The 12,826-nt window shown below is 37.7% G+C and overlaps 2 protein-coding genes across 7 annotated transcripts; one reads left to right on the top strand and one right to left on the bottom strand.

Annotated features, from left to right (window-relative positions):
- Positions 1 to 54: 54 nt before the first annotated feature.
- Positions 55 to 8,892, top strand: LOC126854197 (tyrosine-protein kinase Abl). 5 transcript variants are annotated; one of them, XM_050600654.1, is made up of 10 exons: positions 55 to 530; positions 1,309 to 1,462; positions 1,762 to 1,871; positions 1,985 to 2,991; positions 3,067 to 3,322; positions 3,408 to 3,542; positions 3,780 to 3,915; positions 3,999 to 4,126; positions 5,090 to 5,301; positions 5,584 to 8,892. In XM_050600654.1, exons 1-10 carry the CDS (start codon positions 401 to 403, stop codon positions 7,909 to 7,911), a joined length of 4,596 nt encoding a protein of 1,531 aa, XP_050456611.1. In that variant the 5' UTR covers positions 55 to 400; the 3' UTR covers positions 7,912 to 8,892. The 5 variants fall into 5 exon arrangements, with proteins under 5 accessions (XP_050456611.1, XP_050456612.1, XP_050456614.1 ...); XM_050600655.1 differs by having other exon boundaries at positions 5,090 to 5,286; XM_050600657.1 differs by having other exon boundaries at positions 5,138 to 5,301.
- A 1,601-nt stretch (positions 8,893 to 10,493) lies between these two features.
- LOC126854285 (NTF2-related export protein) lies at positions 10,494 to 12,034 on the bottom strand. 2 transcript variants are annotated; one of them, XM_050600872.1, is made up of 4 exons: positions 11,877 to 12,034; positions 11,277 to 11,363; positions 11,056 to 11,200; positions 10,494 to 10,763 (listed from the first exon to the last, which is right to left on the bottom strand). In XM_050600872.1, the coding sequence occupies exons 1-4, from the start codon at positions 11,883 to 11,885 to the stop codon at positions 10,585 to 10,587; spliced, it is 420 nt and encodes a 139-aa protein (XP_050456829.1). In that variant the 5' UTR covers positions 11,886 to 12,034; the 3' UTR covers positions 10,494 to 10,584. The 2 variants fall into 2 exon arrangements, with proteins under 2 accessions (XP_050456829.1, XP_050456828.1); XM_050600871.1 differs by having other exon boundaries at positions 11,050 to 11,200.
- Positions 12,035 to 12,826: the final 792 nt, after the last annotated feature.

Raw genomic sequence — 12,826 nt, forward strand, 5'->3', positions numbered from 1 at the left:
CCAGCGTCGTGCTGCCGCACAGCAATGCATCGACAAACTAAATAATCGACGTCAAAAGCTGTCAAATATGGCGAGGGGCAGCAAGAGAGAGAGACAGAGAGCGGATAATTGACATGTAAAAATGTCATTAGGCCTGACCGCACCGTGATCTGCGCTTCGAGAGGCTGGGTGGACCGACACGTTCGCGGTGTCTCCCGCGAGCGACGAGATACGCGAACGATAATCGCGATGTCAGAAGCCTCGCCGGCGGTGCCTCCCGAGTGCCGGAAGTGAAGTGTGCGTGAGGGTGGCGGCGAGTAGGAAAGCAATAGATCTGGTCGCCCCGTCCCGTCACGTAGCCGGGGTCGGCGAGGAGTACTGGCGAGGGGGCATGGTAAAGTAATCCGGTGGGCAACAGACTATGGGGGCCCAACAGACCAAGGACAGGGTGATCCCCGTTGGGTCCACCGTGCGACAAACGCGCAAACAGCATACCAGGAATCTGAAGGATACGCGCATCATAGGTTCTAACATATTCACCGAGCACAGCGGTGAGAGCACGCACACGTTAACAGTTAGCTGATTAACTCCACTGTGGGAACATGCTTATTTCTGTCACGCAGAGTTCTGCAGAACAAAATCTGTGCATTGAATGATTTTTACATACGTTGTTATATAGTTTGTGTTAAATCATGGGATATTTTCCAGTATGTTACATAGATGACACAGTATAACATACAATATCATATGATTAACTATCAAATAAAGAAATTTGAAATTCTTTATTTGATAGCCAATCGTGTTATACTGTGTGTTACATTGTGTCATCTGTGTAACTTGCAGGAAAACAATCATAATTCTATAGTTAATGAAACTAGCGTGCATTTCTATATGTGAGGCGTGTTTTCCTAATTTGATATAGTATAATATTACAGTATCTATATAGAATAGAATTGATGATGAAAGAATAGTTGACAAAAATGTAGTTTCATGATAAAAGCCTCTTAATATGTAATTAATGTCTATATTGATGAATGTTTATCAGTTAATATAGACATTAGAGTGATTGAATAAAAATTTTACAATTTTACATATGTATATTTTAAATATTTATCTGTAAAAAGAATTGAAAACTTTAAAATATATCTTAAGCAAAATTCTATTGAATTATTATTCTTGCATTGTATATTGAATATTTTGCATTAAATATAATTTTGAGATTGTCATATATTTTATTATATAAACGCATAATTATTTAATTGCAATGTTAGAAATTTTTATTTTAGACATATTGAAAATTACAAAGAAAAACTCTATTATTCCTTGCAGAGGCACTTTTACAAAGTAGACCGCTGCCTCATATTCCAGCATTGCCAGAAGGTGATCCTCCAAGTGGTTCTAGTGTTCAATCAATTTCACAGCAAACAAATGTTCAACAACACACCAATGTGTCTGCTAGTGGGCTTCTTGAAGCAGCAAATAGGTCAGTTTACTGTACAAAGTCTGAATTACCATATATTTATACTTATATAATTACTATTTTACATATTTTTGTAATTTTAATACAGGAAAAGGTCTCTAAGATTTTTTAAATATAATGTCAAGAATAATATTAAAATAAAAATAATATTAAAATTCTTCTATTTGGATTATTTCTTTGTATTATCATTTTTTTATAAGAATTTTAAATATAAAAATGACAGAAATATTAAAATTTAATACATATCAATAAAAGATAAAAAATTTAACCCCAGAGATAATATTTTTAATCATTTCATGCAGATGGACTAGCAAAGAGAATCTGTTGGCGCAGGAGGAAGATGATCCTCAATTATTTGTTGCTTTGTATGATTTTCAAGCTGGTGGAGAGAATCAACTTAGTCTGAAAAAGGGTAATTTGTATTTTTTATTAATTATCATAAACACTATATTTTATAAGATGTATAGATGCCGATCTGTGAATATTGCATACTTTAAATGCTTATTCTTTAATATTTCTGAACAGGTGAACAAGTACGTATCCTAAGTTACAATAAGAGTGGAGAATGGTGCGAGGCTCACTCCAGCACTGGACAAGTAGGATGGGTACCATCAAACTATGTGACCCCTGTGAATTCTTTGGAAAAACATTCTTGGTACCATGGGAGAATATCTAGAAATGCTGCGGAATATCTGTTGAGTTCGGGAATAAACGGTAGTTTTCTCGTACGGGAATCCGAGAGTAGTCCCGGGCAACGTAGTATCTCTTTGAGATACGAGGGTCGAGTGTATCACTATAGAATTAACGAGGACAGTGAAGGAAAGATGTTTGTCACGACGGAGAGTAAATTTAATACGCTGGCTGAATTGGTGCATCATCACTCGATGCTTGCCGATGGCCTCATCACGCAACTGCTGTATCCCGCACCAAAGCACAACAAGCCTACCGTCTTCCCGTTAAGTCCAGAACCGGACGAATGGGAGATTAATCGAACGGATATAGTAATGAGGCATAAATTAGGAGGCGGTCAATACGGTGATGTATACGAAGCGGTCTGGAAGAGATATAATATGACTGTAGCAGTTAAGACGCTCAAGGAGGACACAATGGCACTGAAGGATTTCCTGGAAGAGGCGGCCATCATGAAGGAAATGAAACATAGGAATTTGGTACAATTGCTGGGAGTGTGTACGCGCGAACCGCCGTTCTATATCATCACGGAGTTCATGAGCAAAGGAAATCTCCTTGATTATTTGCGAAACGAAAGTAAACATCAGATTAATGCCGTGGTCTTGATGCACATGGCTACGCAGATTGCGAGTGGCATGAGTTACTTAGAGAGTAGAAATTTCATCCATCGCGATCTAGCAGCCAGAAATTGTCTGGTCGGAGAGAATCATCTTGTTAAGGTCGCAGATTTTGGATTAGCCCGTCTTATGAGAGACGACACATATACTGCACATGCCGGTGCAAAATTTCCCATAAAATGGACAGCGCCAGAAGGTTTAGCATACAATAAATTTTCCACAAAGGTATACAAAAATTATAAAAAAAAAAAAATGTAGACTATCGTGTTATCTCATTATACTAATTATTGATTTTTATAGTCTGATGTGTGGGCATTCGGTATCCTTTTGTGGGAAATTGCTACCTATGGTATGTCCCCTTATCCTGGTGTCGATTTGACAGACGTTTATCATATGCTGGAGAAAGGCTATCGAATGGAGTGTCCCCCAGGCTGTCCGCCGAAAGTTTACGAATTGATGCGTCAATGTTGGCAGTGGTCAGCGGCAGATCGGCCAACTTTCAAGGAAATACATCATTCATTAGAAAATATGTTTCAAGAATCGAGTATTACCGAAGGTCAGTGAATTACTTTATCAGATAATTAATTTTATTTTATATAAAGAATTGTAATCTTATTAACCTTTACTTGTATCTATTGTAGAGGTAGAGAAGCAGCTTCAAGGTGGTGGGGAAATTCCATTACTATCATATAAAAAATCGCAGACTGGAAGTACTGGGAATATACATGGACTTGTTCTTGTATCCGAGCAATTGTCTTCTTCTGGCATAACACAAGGTAATACTTCATATTATTAATGATTCAATTGCGACATCTTAGCATTGAAATGTAAGAAAATGTAAACTATAAGTTAGTTTTAAAGTAAAGTTAGTTTTAAAGTCATGATAAAAAATTAAATAATAAAAGGAAATTATATTAATGATAAATTAAATTTGATTATTTAAATTTGACTTTTTCAAATTTAGCTGCTCTAGAAATTCTATTTTAAAATAGAGACTCGTATATTTTGCACAGAAGGAGTAGGTTCGGTTACCAAGCTGAGTACTTTTATGGGTGGCTTGTCAAGTAGGAGTAATAGTAATATAGTTCAAATGCGAAGATCGACCAATAAGAAAGGAAAACAAGCGCCGGCGCCTCCCAAGCGAACAAGGTATGCTTTCTTTTCATCTATAAATACACAATTGAACAATCATAATTCTGTGATATAACAAGAAGCTACATCTTCCATCACAGCCTGCTGTCATCATGCAGTTCTTTCCGAGATTCCGCCTACCAAGAGCAAGATCAACAAAATGTCGAAGTGAGCACTATGACGCTTGACGATGGCACAGATCTAAATGGTATTGATAAGATTTTTGAAGGTATTCCACTATATCAAACTTAAGTGTAATGATAAATGCACGAAATTGCCGCTTTTGTTTAATTTTACTTTCGTTAACTTTCAGTTGATTTTGAATTTAATTTTGATATGCATCTTTGCCTACAGTGATTTTACGGCTTCATGAATGTGGGTCATTCTCCTCGAGTCAGTATAATTGAATGTTGAATACACATCAAATACTAATTTTTGATAATAGTACTTGAATATATTTTATTAATGCATATACTCGAACGTCTGCATCTCGTACATACTGTACATTGTAGCTGCAGTTTTTCGTTCCCAGAATTATATGAATAGGAAACGATATTTTACCATATCTTATCTATCATATTGCGTTATTAATCTAATAAATACCATATATACTCGTGCATGATGTTCGTCTCTGTAAAGATACAAGTAGAACTTTCCGTTTTTTTCGTTTTAGTTTCCTAGATATTTTATCGTTTTAATTTTTTTGTTTAATTATATTCTCATTCTAAAGATTGTGTAACAGCATTGATATATTTCATCGACTTTATCATCGTATAAAAATTAACTGTGTTCAAGCAGTGTTATGTGAGTTTACTAAGCCTCTATTCATATATCATAATGAATTATTCTACTCTAATACACATTATATACCATTTGTCATTTTCACTAATTGTTCATTATCGACACATTTTACAACACTTTACTGGTAATAGTATTACATAATGAATACAATTTAATGATTTGCTCCTAACTTAATGGAAAGGAGAATGACCCTAGGGATGAATGGAATGAAGTGTGACAAAAGGAAAGCAGAGATTAAGATTGATAGGCGCCGCAAGTATTTCTCTCTTTCTCTCTCTCTTAGCTCTCTTCCAAAAGATTCCAATATTTATAACGCGTTGCGCTTACATGCTGGAGAGATGTGCGTTAGCTATAGATTGTATACAGTACACTTTATTAAATGGCGACTCAGGTATCACACGTGATCTCGTGACAATGGCTACACAGTCAATTACTACAGGAGGTTGCGATATGGACGACGACGGAGATGGGTCGCAAGGGACAGCAGAACATAACTTTGTTCCTCAACCGTCAACTTCGCCGGAACCAGTATCCAACTTACCGTGCAATCAGAAACAAATTAAATCTCGACCTTACACATCTAAGGAGGTACTATCTCAGAAGGTACAATGATCTTACGTTGAGTGGCCATGATAATATTTCAAAGCTATATAAAAATACTAGACACATAAAAAAAACATACCTTCTTTACTCGTATACGATGTTAAATGTCCCAAGTATTATAACGATAACATTTTTATCTATATGTCTGCTTGAGAATCTTTAGAATCAGAGTAAAATCAGTTTTTATGGTAAATGCATTTAGCACTGCTTGAATAACTTGCTTGATGATGCTCGATGATAATAAAGCGGATCGTGATTTAGAGAAAAAAAATGTAATTTCAGCTGGTACACGTGGGTGCGCTGGAGGTGCAAAATGTTAAGAGAGCGATCAATCGTTACGGTACATTGCCAAAAGGTGCTAGAATCGGGGCGTACTTGGAATCTCTGCGACAAAGTGGTATGCCGTCGAATCAGGAGAGTGTTTCAACCGCTACGTCTTCCTTGTCTACCGCGATTGTAGAACAGCAACAGGACATTGTCGCGAGCGCCATGATTGATACAGTCTCGCAACATCGCTCGCTCTCGCCTCGCCAGAACAATCTGCGTGGTCAACCGCAAATGACACGCAGCAATTCCTCCAGCGGAGTGGTGAACACCTATCAACCGCCGAATTCACCGCGCAGCCGTGCTGTAGGTATCCGGAAGACCAACGCGGAGGGAATCGGTCTGCGGACCTTCCGCGCGCCAAACAACTCCAGTTTTCGTACCGCCAGTCCGTCCAGATCGATCCAACCGACTCTGGCTGATTTGGAGTTCCCGCCACCACCGTTGGATTTGCCACCACCTCCAGACGAGATCTTTAGTGAACAATGCGATCTACTGCCACCTGCGAATACGGCGTCACCGTGTACCGAGAGTTCCTCTTCTCACACAAAAATCGCAAGTTCGCCAGTCGGTCTCAGGAAATTGAAAGCGGAATGGCGGAGTAAAGATGAAATGATAAATGATCATGATCAGGACGATAGGAATAATGATGTGAGGAACGCCGAACCGTCAGTAAAGGAGGCTAGTTCGCGATTCGGTGTGAACTTACGACGTCGAGAGACCGCTTCCTCCACTTCTGGTGATGCGCATTGCGGCGGTAGATCCACAGACGAGAAGAAGTTGATTTACAAACCGAAGGAGACAAGCGGCGGCGCAATGAAAACGGAATCGATAGATGTAATTGGAATCGCAGCTCCTGAGGAAGCACCACCCCCACCCCCGCCTCCGCCGCCCCCAATCGGCAGCGCGGTAAGCGGTACCGGTACATCTTTGGACACCTTCGAATCCAAACCAGGCATGAAAGAAATGCTGGAACTTAAGCTGATCAATGAGATTAAGCAGAGCGCGGATATGAAACAAGGTAGTAGTAGCAGTTCTGCAAAGAAAATCGGCAGCAACGTTAGTACCAGTGGGCTTCCGTCAACAGCGCCGCTTGATCCGGCGTCGCAGCTTCTGTCTGAATTGTGTGCCAGCTTTAGCATGGATTCCGCCAACAAGCAACATATTGTTCCGAGTGAATACGCGATTGCAATGTTGAAGAACAACGACGTGTCCGGAGCCACTCAGGAGCACATTCACGTAAATACACAAAGTAGTATATTCCCCGAGAAGAACAATATTCACAAAGAGATTCCGATGATGACTTCGCCGATTACCGAGAGCCATATATTAAGCGCGACTAGCGTAGGCTTCAAATTGAAAAGAGTGGATAAGAGGAGCAATCCACAGAAAGAAGAAAATCAGGATAGTCAGATAATCGATTTTAAAGCTCGTTTGCGGAAGGTGGACAATGTTGATAAGGAAAAAACAGTGGCGGAAGAAAGGGGCAAATCATCGCGTTTCGATGACAACGCACAGGGAAGTAACGTCGTGGACTCGGCGGATTCATCGTCTGGCGTGGATGATACAAGCGACGATAAGCGCCGCAGCACCGGAAGTATTAGTAGCCTAAAAAAATTGTGGGAGAATAAGGAGGCTTCTTGTGATAACCAACCACTTAGTCCTAAATTAAATGTGAGAGGGGCGAGTAGCAAGCAGGACGACATTGCGAACGAAGATTCGCCGGAGGATCATAGCAACGCCTCGACCAGGAGCTCAACCAGCAAGGGCGACTCGCGAGTATGGCCTCCGACGTCATCGTCCTCAGAGATGGAGAAGCCGATCGTGCCGGCCAAACCGTTGAAACCGCTCGGACCATCCAGTAAACACTTTGGTTCCTCCATATACGCTACACCAAACTGCAACAAGTCATCCCAAGGCATCGATGATGATAGTGGCGGTAAGCAGACTGGTGGCGAATCGAAAGGGGCAAAGCACAGCGTGATGGAGATCTCGAACGTCATCGAGAACAGTATTCTTAACTTGAAAGGCAGCCCCACCATTGTCATGGCCAGTTGGTTGCAGCTGTCCGATAAAGTCGGCCTGTTGCACGGCATGTGCGTCAATCTGACGGACACGGCAATTGCGCCGCACGCGAGGTTCCAATTCCGCGACCTACTCACTCGACTCGAACTACAAGCGAGGCAATTACGGGCCGCCGGCACGCGCAACATCACCGAGAACACGAGACTCTTGTGTGACGTGCAGAACACGATAAAAGACGTAATAAACACCGTGCAAAGGTAAAGCTGCACACGAATCGCCGGCGGATTAAAAAATCAAAACGAGTATCTCCTCTTGTGCGAGCATTTCCCTTTCGCCATTCTCCCGTTCCTGTCGTGGTGTTACTCGTTGGATCGTAGAATTCATCATTCTCTCACTTCTTCTATTTCTCTCTCTCTCTCTTTCTATCTTTATCTCATCGGATCCGTGGGCGTATATAGAGTATACATAAATTTATATAAATATATATCTAAGTCACACACATACACATACACTAAGTAAGTAAGGTTTTATCAAAGATTGAGGTCCTTTTGTGGAAACATAGCAATTAATTTCCGAACGAATATATAAGAATGAGCTAGTGTGAATAAGTTAATCGATAATACGATTTCGCGATCGTTAGAAGGAGGGAGGGGGGAGGGGATTAATCCAAAGTTGCACAAGTCAAATGATTGCTGATATATCTCCCAAGAGGCATACATATATACAACTCGGACGGAATTTTGCGCGCAGCAAACTATAAGTTCGTATACATTTACAATTCCGTCTGTGTACATCGTTCGTATTTTTTGGAAGATCTTTGGGAGATCACACTGCTATCGTGCGTAATTTCATAGGCCTGGCAGAAAAAAAATACCTTAAGATGAAAAAAGGCCTTAAGTCGAAAAAAAAGGAAATATACACCTTTGCATGATTGAATTTTTATGTCGAGACATACGACGATTTTCATGTAAACGGATAAGTAAATGTGATGATTACATAGTAACTCTATGGAATATATAACACACATACATACACATCGATCATGCGCGAATTTCTCATTGTCAGTAGAGTATATAATTGGAGTATTGGCATCGGAGCAAAAGCGTAACGCGAATACAAGAGTCATCGCACGCTAACTTTATATCCTCGAGTCGCTTACGTATCGCGTAAATCGTTTCGTTTTACATGTAATTTTATACACACGTCGTGCTTAGTAATAAACATATATATATATATATATATATATATATATATATATATATATATATATATATATATATATATATATATATATATATATATTATTATTACGCGAGATTTTTAGACTAGACAATATACATATTACAATATATATTTATATATGTATATATATAAATACATATATATATATATATATATATATATATATACATATATAAGTACAGAACACCTAAGTCGTAAGTCGTTTTATGTGTATTCTGGGACAATATATAAACGATTTTGTATTTGTATAGAGTAAGTTGGATATATAACAGCTATACACATGCGATAATCGTACGCCTACATAAATTATACTCAAATACAACAAAAAAATCGAATGTAATTAATCAAACAGCTCTTGAGTGTCGTGTGCTTCGTTTTTATCCATTCATATGGTATAGTTCTTCCAAAAAGCACAATAGTAAAAGGAAATATTCGCCTGAAGACATCCATTTGAACAATTGATTCATAATGTAACTTATGGAAAGTCAGCATCTTAATCGATAGATAGACTTGTACATCAGAATGAAGTGAGAACATTAATAACAAAGTAACGGACAAATAATATATAATAAACATTATCTTTGTCCGTACAGTATTCCTTACATATAATGGAGGTTTTTAAATCATGCATTTGCTCGCACTTATTATTTTGTATAAGCATTCATATCTCTCTCATCTTCATTTAGATTTTTAGATATTTTAAAGAAAAAATAAATATATTGTATCTGAAGTTAAATTTGTTTATCATGACACGTTTTACAAAGTTTTGCGCATAGTTAGAATTTGCTAGTGTTGGCATTTCTATGGAGAACAAATAGGCCAAGTTTTATAGTTTGTAATATATTGACTGTATGGAGCTATTGCTCCGATAATGTTCTGAGAACTGATTTTATGGAAGTTTTCAGGCTTATACTTCATTTCAAGTTCGTGCTTGACACTAAAGGAGAATGCAATAGAAACAGAAAATAAGTCACCAACAACTTATTTCTTATATGACACTGCCTATATCATACGCGCGCGCGCGATATTACGCGGCTAGTAGTATATATATTGAATTCAAACTAGTAATCTTTTAATCATGTAAATGTATTCTTTCTTTTGGTTTCAACCTCCCAAGTTTCTTTATATATCTTTTGTACCTGTGATAAACTAATCAAGCCCTCTCTTTATCTTTCTTCTTTTTATCAAAAGAGAATTATGCTCAACAGAAACGATAATAGTTATACAAATGAATTTTAGTCAGCAGACGTTTATTCGAATAAAATTGTATTATTAAAAGAGATACTAAAATTAATGTTCTATATAATATGTATTATAGTAATTTTATGTCTATTTATACATACTCTCTTGTATTTATTTTTAATTTTTTGATGTAAAATTACTCTCCTAAAGAATCGACCAACATACTGATTCATTAATACAAAATTTTAATATTGCTTTATACATTGATTGAAAATAAAAATAAAAATAATTACCGAATTATGTTGTTTTTCTTTTAGTTTGAATGGCTCATAGTTTGGTCCCGTATAGAAATATGTACTATTAAATTTGTATGTTTTATGTTATTACATTATCATGCAATATATATGTACATGTATATATTATTAGTTTTTTATACATATTTATTATAAATTACATATATATCACAGTATATAAAACAGTAGTTATAAAACTTCTTTATGATTGGTGCTGTTAATTTGTATTACTACCTAGTAATTCTTGCGTTCGGAAACAATCGCTTACAATCTTCCACTTATCGCCCATAGCCGTAATTAGAAAGGTTTGATTAAATGACTTGGCACCTTTTTCTTCGTATTTTACTTGTCCACCGACTTTGACGAGAAATGTTAATTGATTGGCTACCTCTGGGCCTATTAATATATTACAATTTAATATTTCAATATAAATTATCTATTTACAGTGTTTCAAGCAGCGAGATAGCAGATATCACATTTTAATACAAGTATTAAAATAAGAGAACATTCAAAATATTTATTTAGATGTGACAAAAAAGAGAAATTTTATCACAAAGAAAAACTTGAGTCATAAAAATTGAGATATAAAATAAAATGTAACACAGATCTAATATTTTTGAATAGTTTTACTTGTCTGATATTTTTATAGTCAAGAATGCTAGAGTGTGATGCGATTACTAACATTTACCTGTAATTGGCTGAGCATCAAGAGTAGTAATGGTATGCTCTGAAGATGGCAGATCTGTCCAAAACTTTTGTATATTGTCTTTGCCTACTACTCCGTTTCCATTCCACATCAGAGTAGCAGTGTCCATGTACATTCTTGAAATCAGCTGAAATATTACATACACAGTTTATGTACAATCAACAAAGGAAAAATATGTTTGACAGTATATTATTGTTACTTACATATCTCCGCTTATCTAGATATTCATAATACAGTTTTGTAAATTCCTCTGCAGTTCGACAAGCTTGATCGATTTTAGCTTTTAAGTCCTGCAAAAGTCAACACAGATGTAAGAAATGTGTGATGTAATCAAATACAATTAAATATTTAAAATATGTGTCGTATTAGTACATTTGTTGCTTTCAAAAGTTCTTTAAAAGTAATATTATAAAAATATAATTGTTGGGGAAGAAAACAAGATGTAATTTATATTCATAATGAAGAATAGAATCATGCTTTCTTTTCTGATTCCAATGAAATCTTATGTATATATGTATTTTAATGTATAAAGTAGAGTATGATAAGAATATGATAAAGCCAATGCTATATGAAAAAAATCATTGGCCAACGCTCTTTGAGGTTAATTTATTGTTTTTTTAATTATTATATTCTTGTTTTATACAGTAAAATATATATATGTATACATGAAATTTTAATTGAAATCGGTGTCTGCATATATTATTTAAAAAAATATATATTTTGTATATTTACTTTTTATAACATATCATATAAACATATCTCGCAAACATATAAATTAATGTATTATACATTAACGTTGATACCTGATCCATATTTTCTTATTATTTATCCAAAATAATGGAAAAGAAAAAAATCTTTACGCTATGCTTTTCATTCAACGTTTCTCGCATATAAAAGTCAAGAAACGCATAGGACATACGGCAACGCGTAAAGTCAACGGCATGAAGAGTTATTTATATAGATACGAATATTCGCGCTTCAAAATGCAGGATTCAACATTACATTCAATAACCAATAGAAAATTTTCGTTTCTAGATCTCAAAATATTGCTAGTCAGAATCATCAGAAAACAAGCTCTTCCATTGGATATCCCGCATTATCGATCGGATCTCCAATTGGTTGCAAGATATTTTCGAAAATGCATAAAGTTTCCCAGCCGATGACCAATCGACGCGACACGAGCGTCCTTCATCCGTGCGTGTAGGTAACATCGGCGTATTGACAGGTAGCGCGCTGGTCGATGCCCGGTCAACACCTGTCAGTTGTCCGATCTCGTGGCGGCCCCGTGAACCGTGCGCGGGCGAGATCGCGAGATCTCACTGGGTCGGTCACGTGACATCGTACTTCCACAGTTATTTTTTCAGGCATGATGGCGCCAAACGCCAGTATTCACTTTTATGTAAATATAATATTGATTTGGTGCGTACCGCGATCAAACACGAGCGTTCGCCGTATCGCGGCCGGCCGTCGTAAGTAGCCCCGAGTAGCCGGGGTAACTCGCGGACCCGCCGGCGGAGTGAGTAACGGACTGGCCTGTGTGCCGCCCGCCTGGAATCGCTAATGAGGACATGTTGGTTAGGCTGCCGTGACAGGGAGAGAGAGAGAGAGAGGACGAGGCCGTTACGCACTTGCAGGCAGCAGCCCGTCGGCGTGAACGCGGCGGCTCGGGAGCGCGCACGGCGATTGCCGGCGGCCCCGCGGCCGGTTTCACGCCCGCTCGCAATCACGTGCCGCCTCGCGCGCGGAAATATAT

This window comes from Cataglyphis hispanica, chromosome 13 (genome assembly GCF_021464435.1).
Source record: "Cataglyphis hispanica isolate Lineage 1 chromosome 13, ULB_Chis1_1.0, whole genome shotgun sequence".
Classification (NCBI taxonomy): Eukaryota; Metazoa; Arthropoda; class Insecta; order Hymenoptera; family Formicidae; genus Cataglyphis; species Cataglyphis hispanica.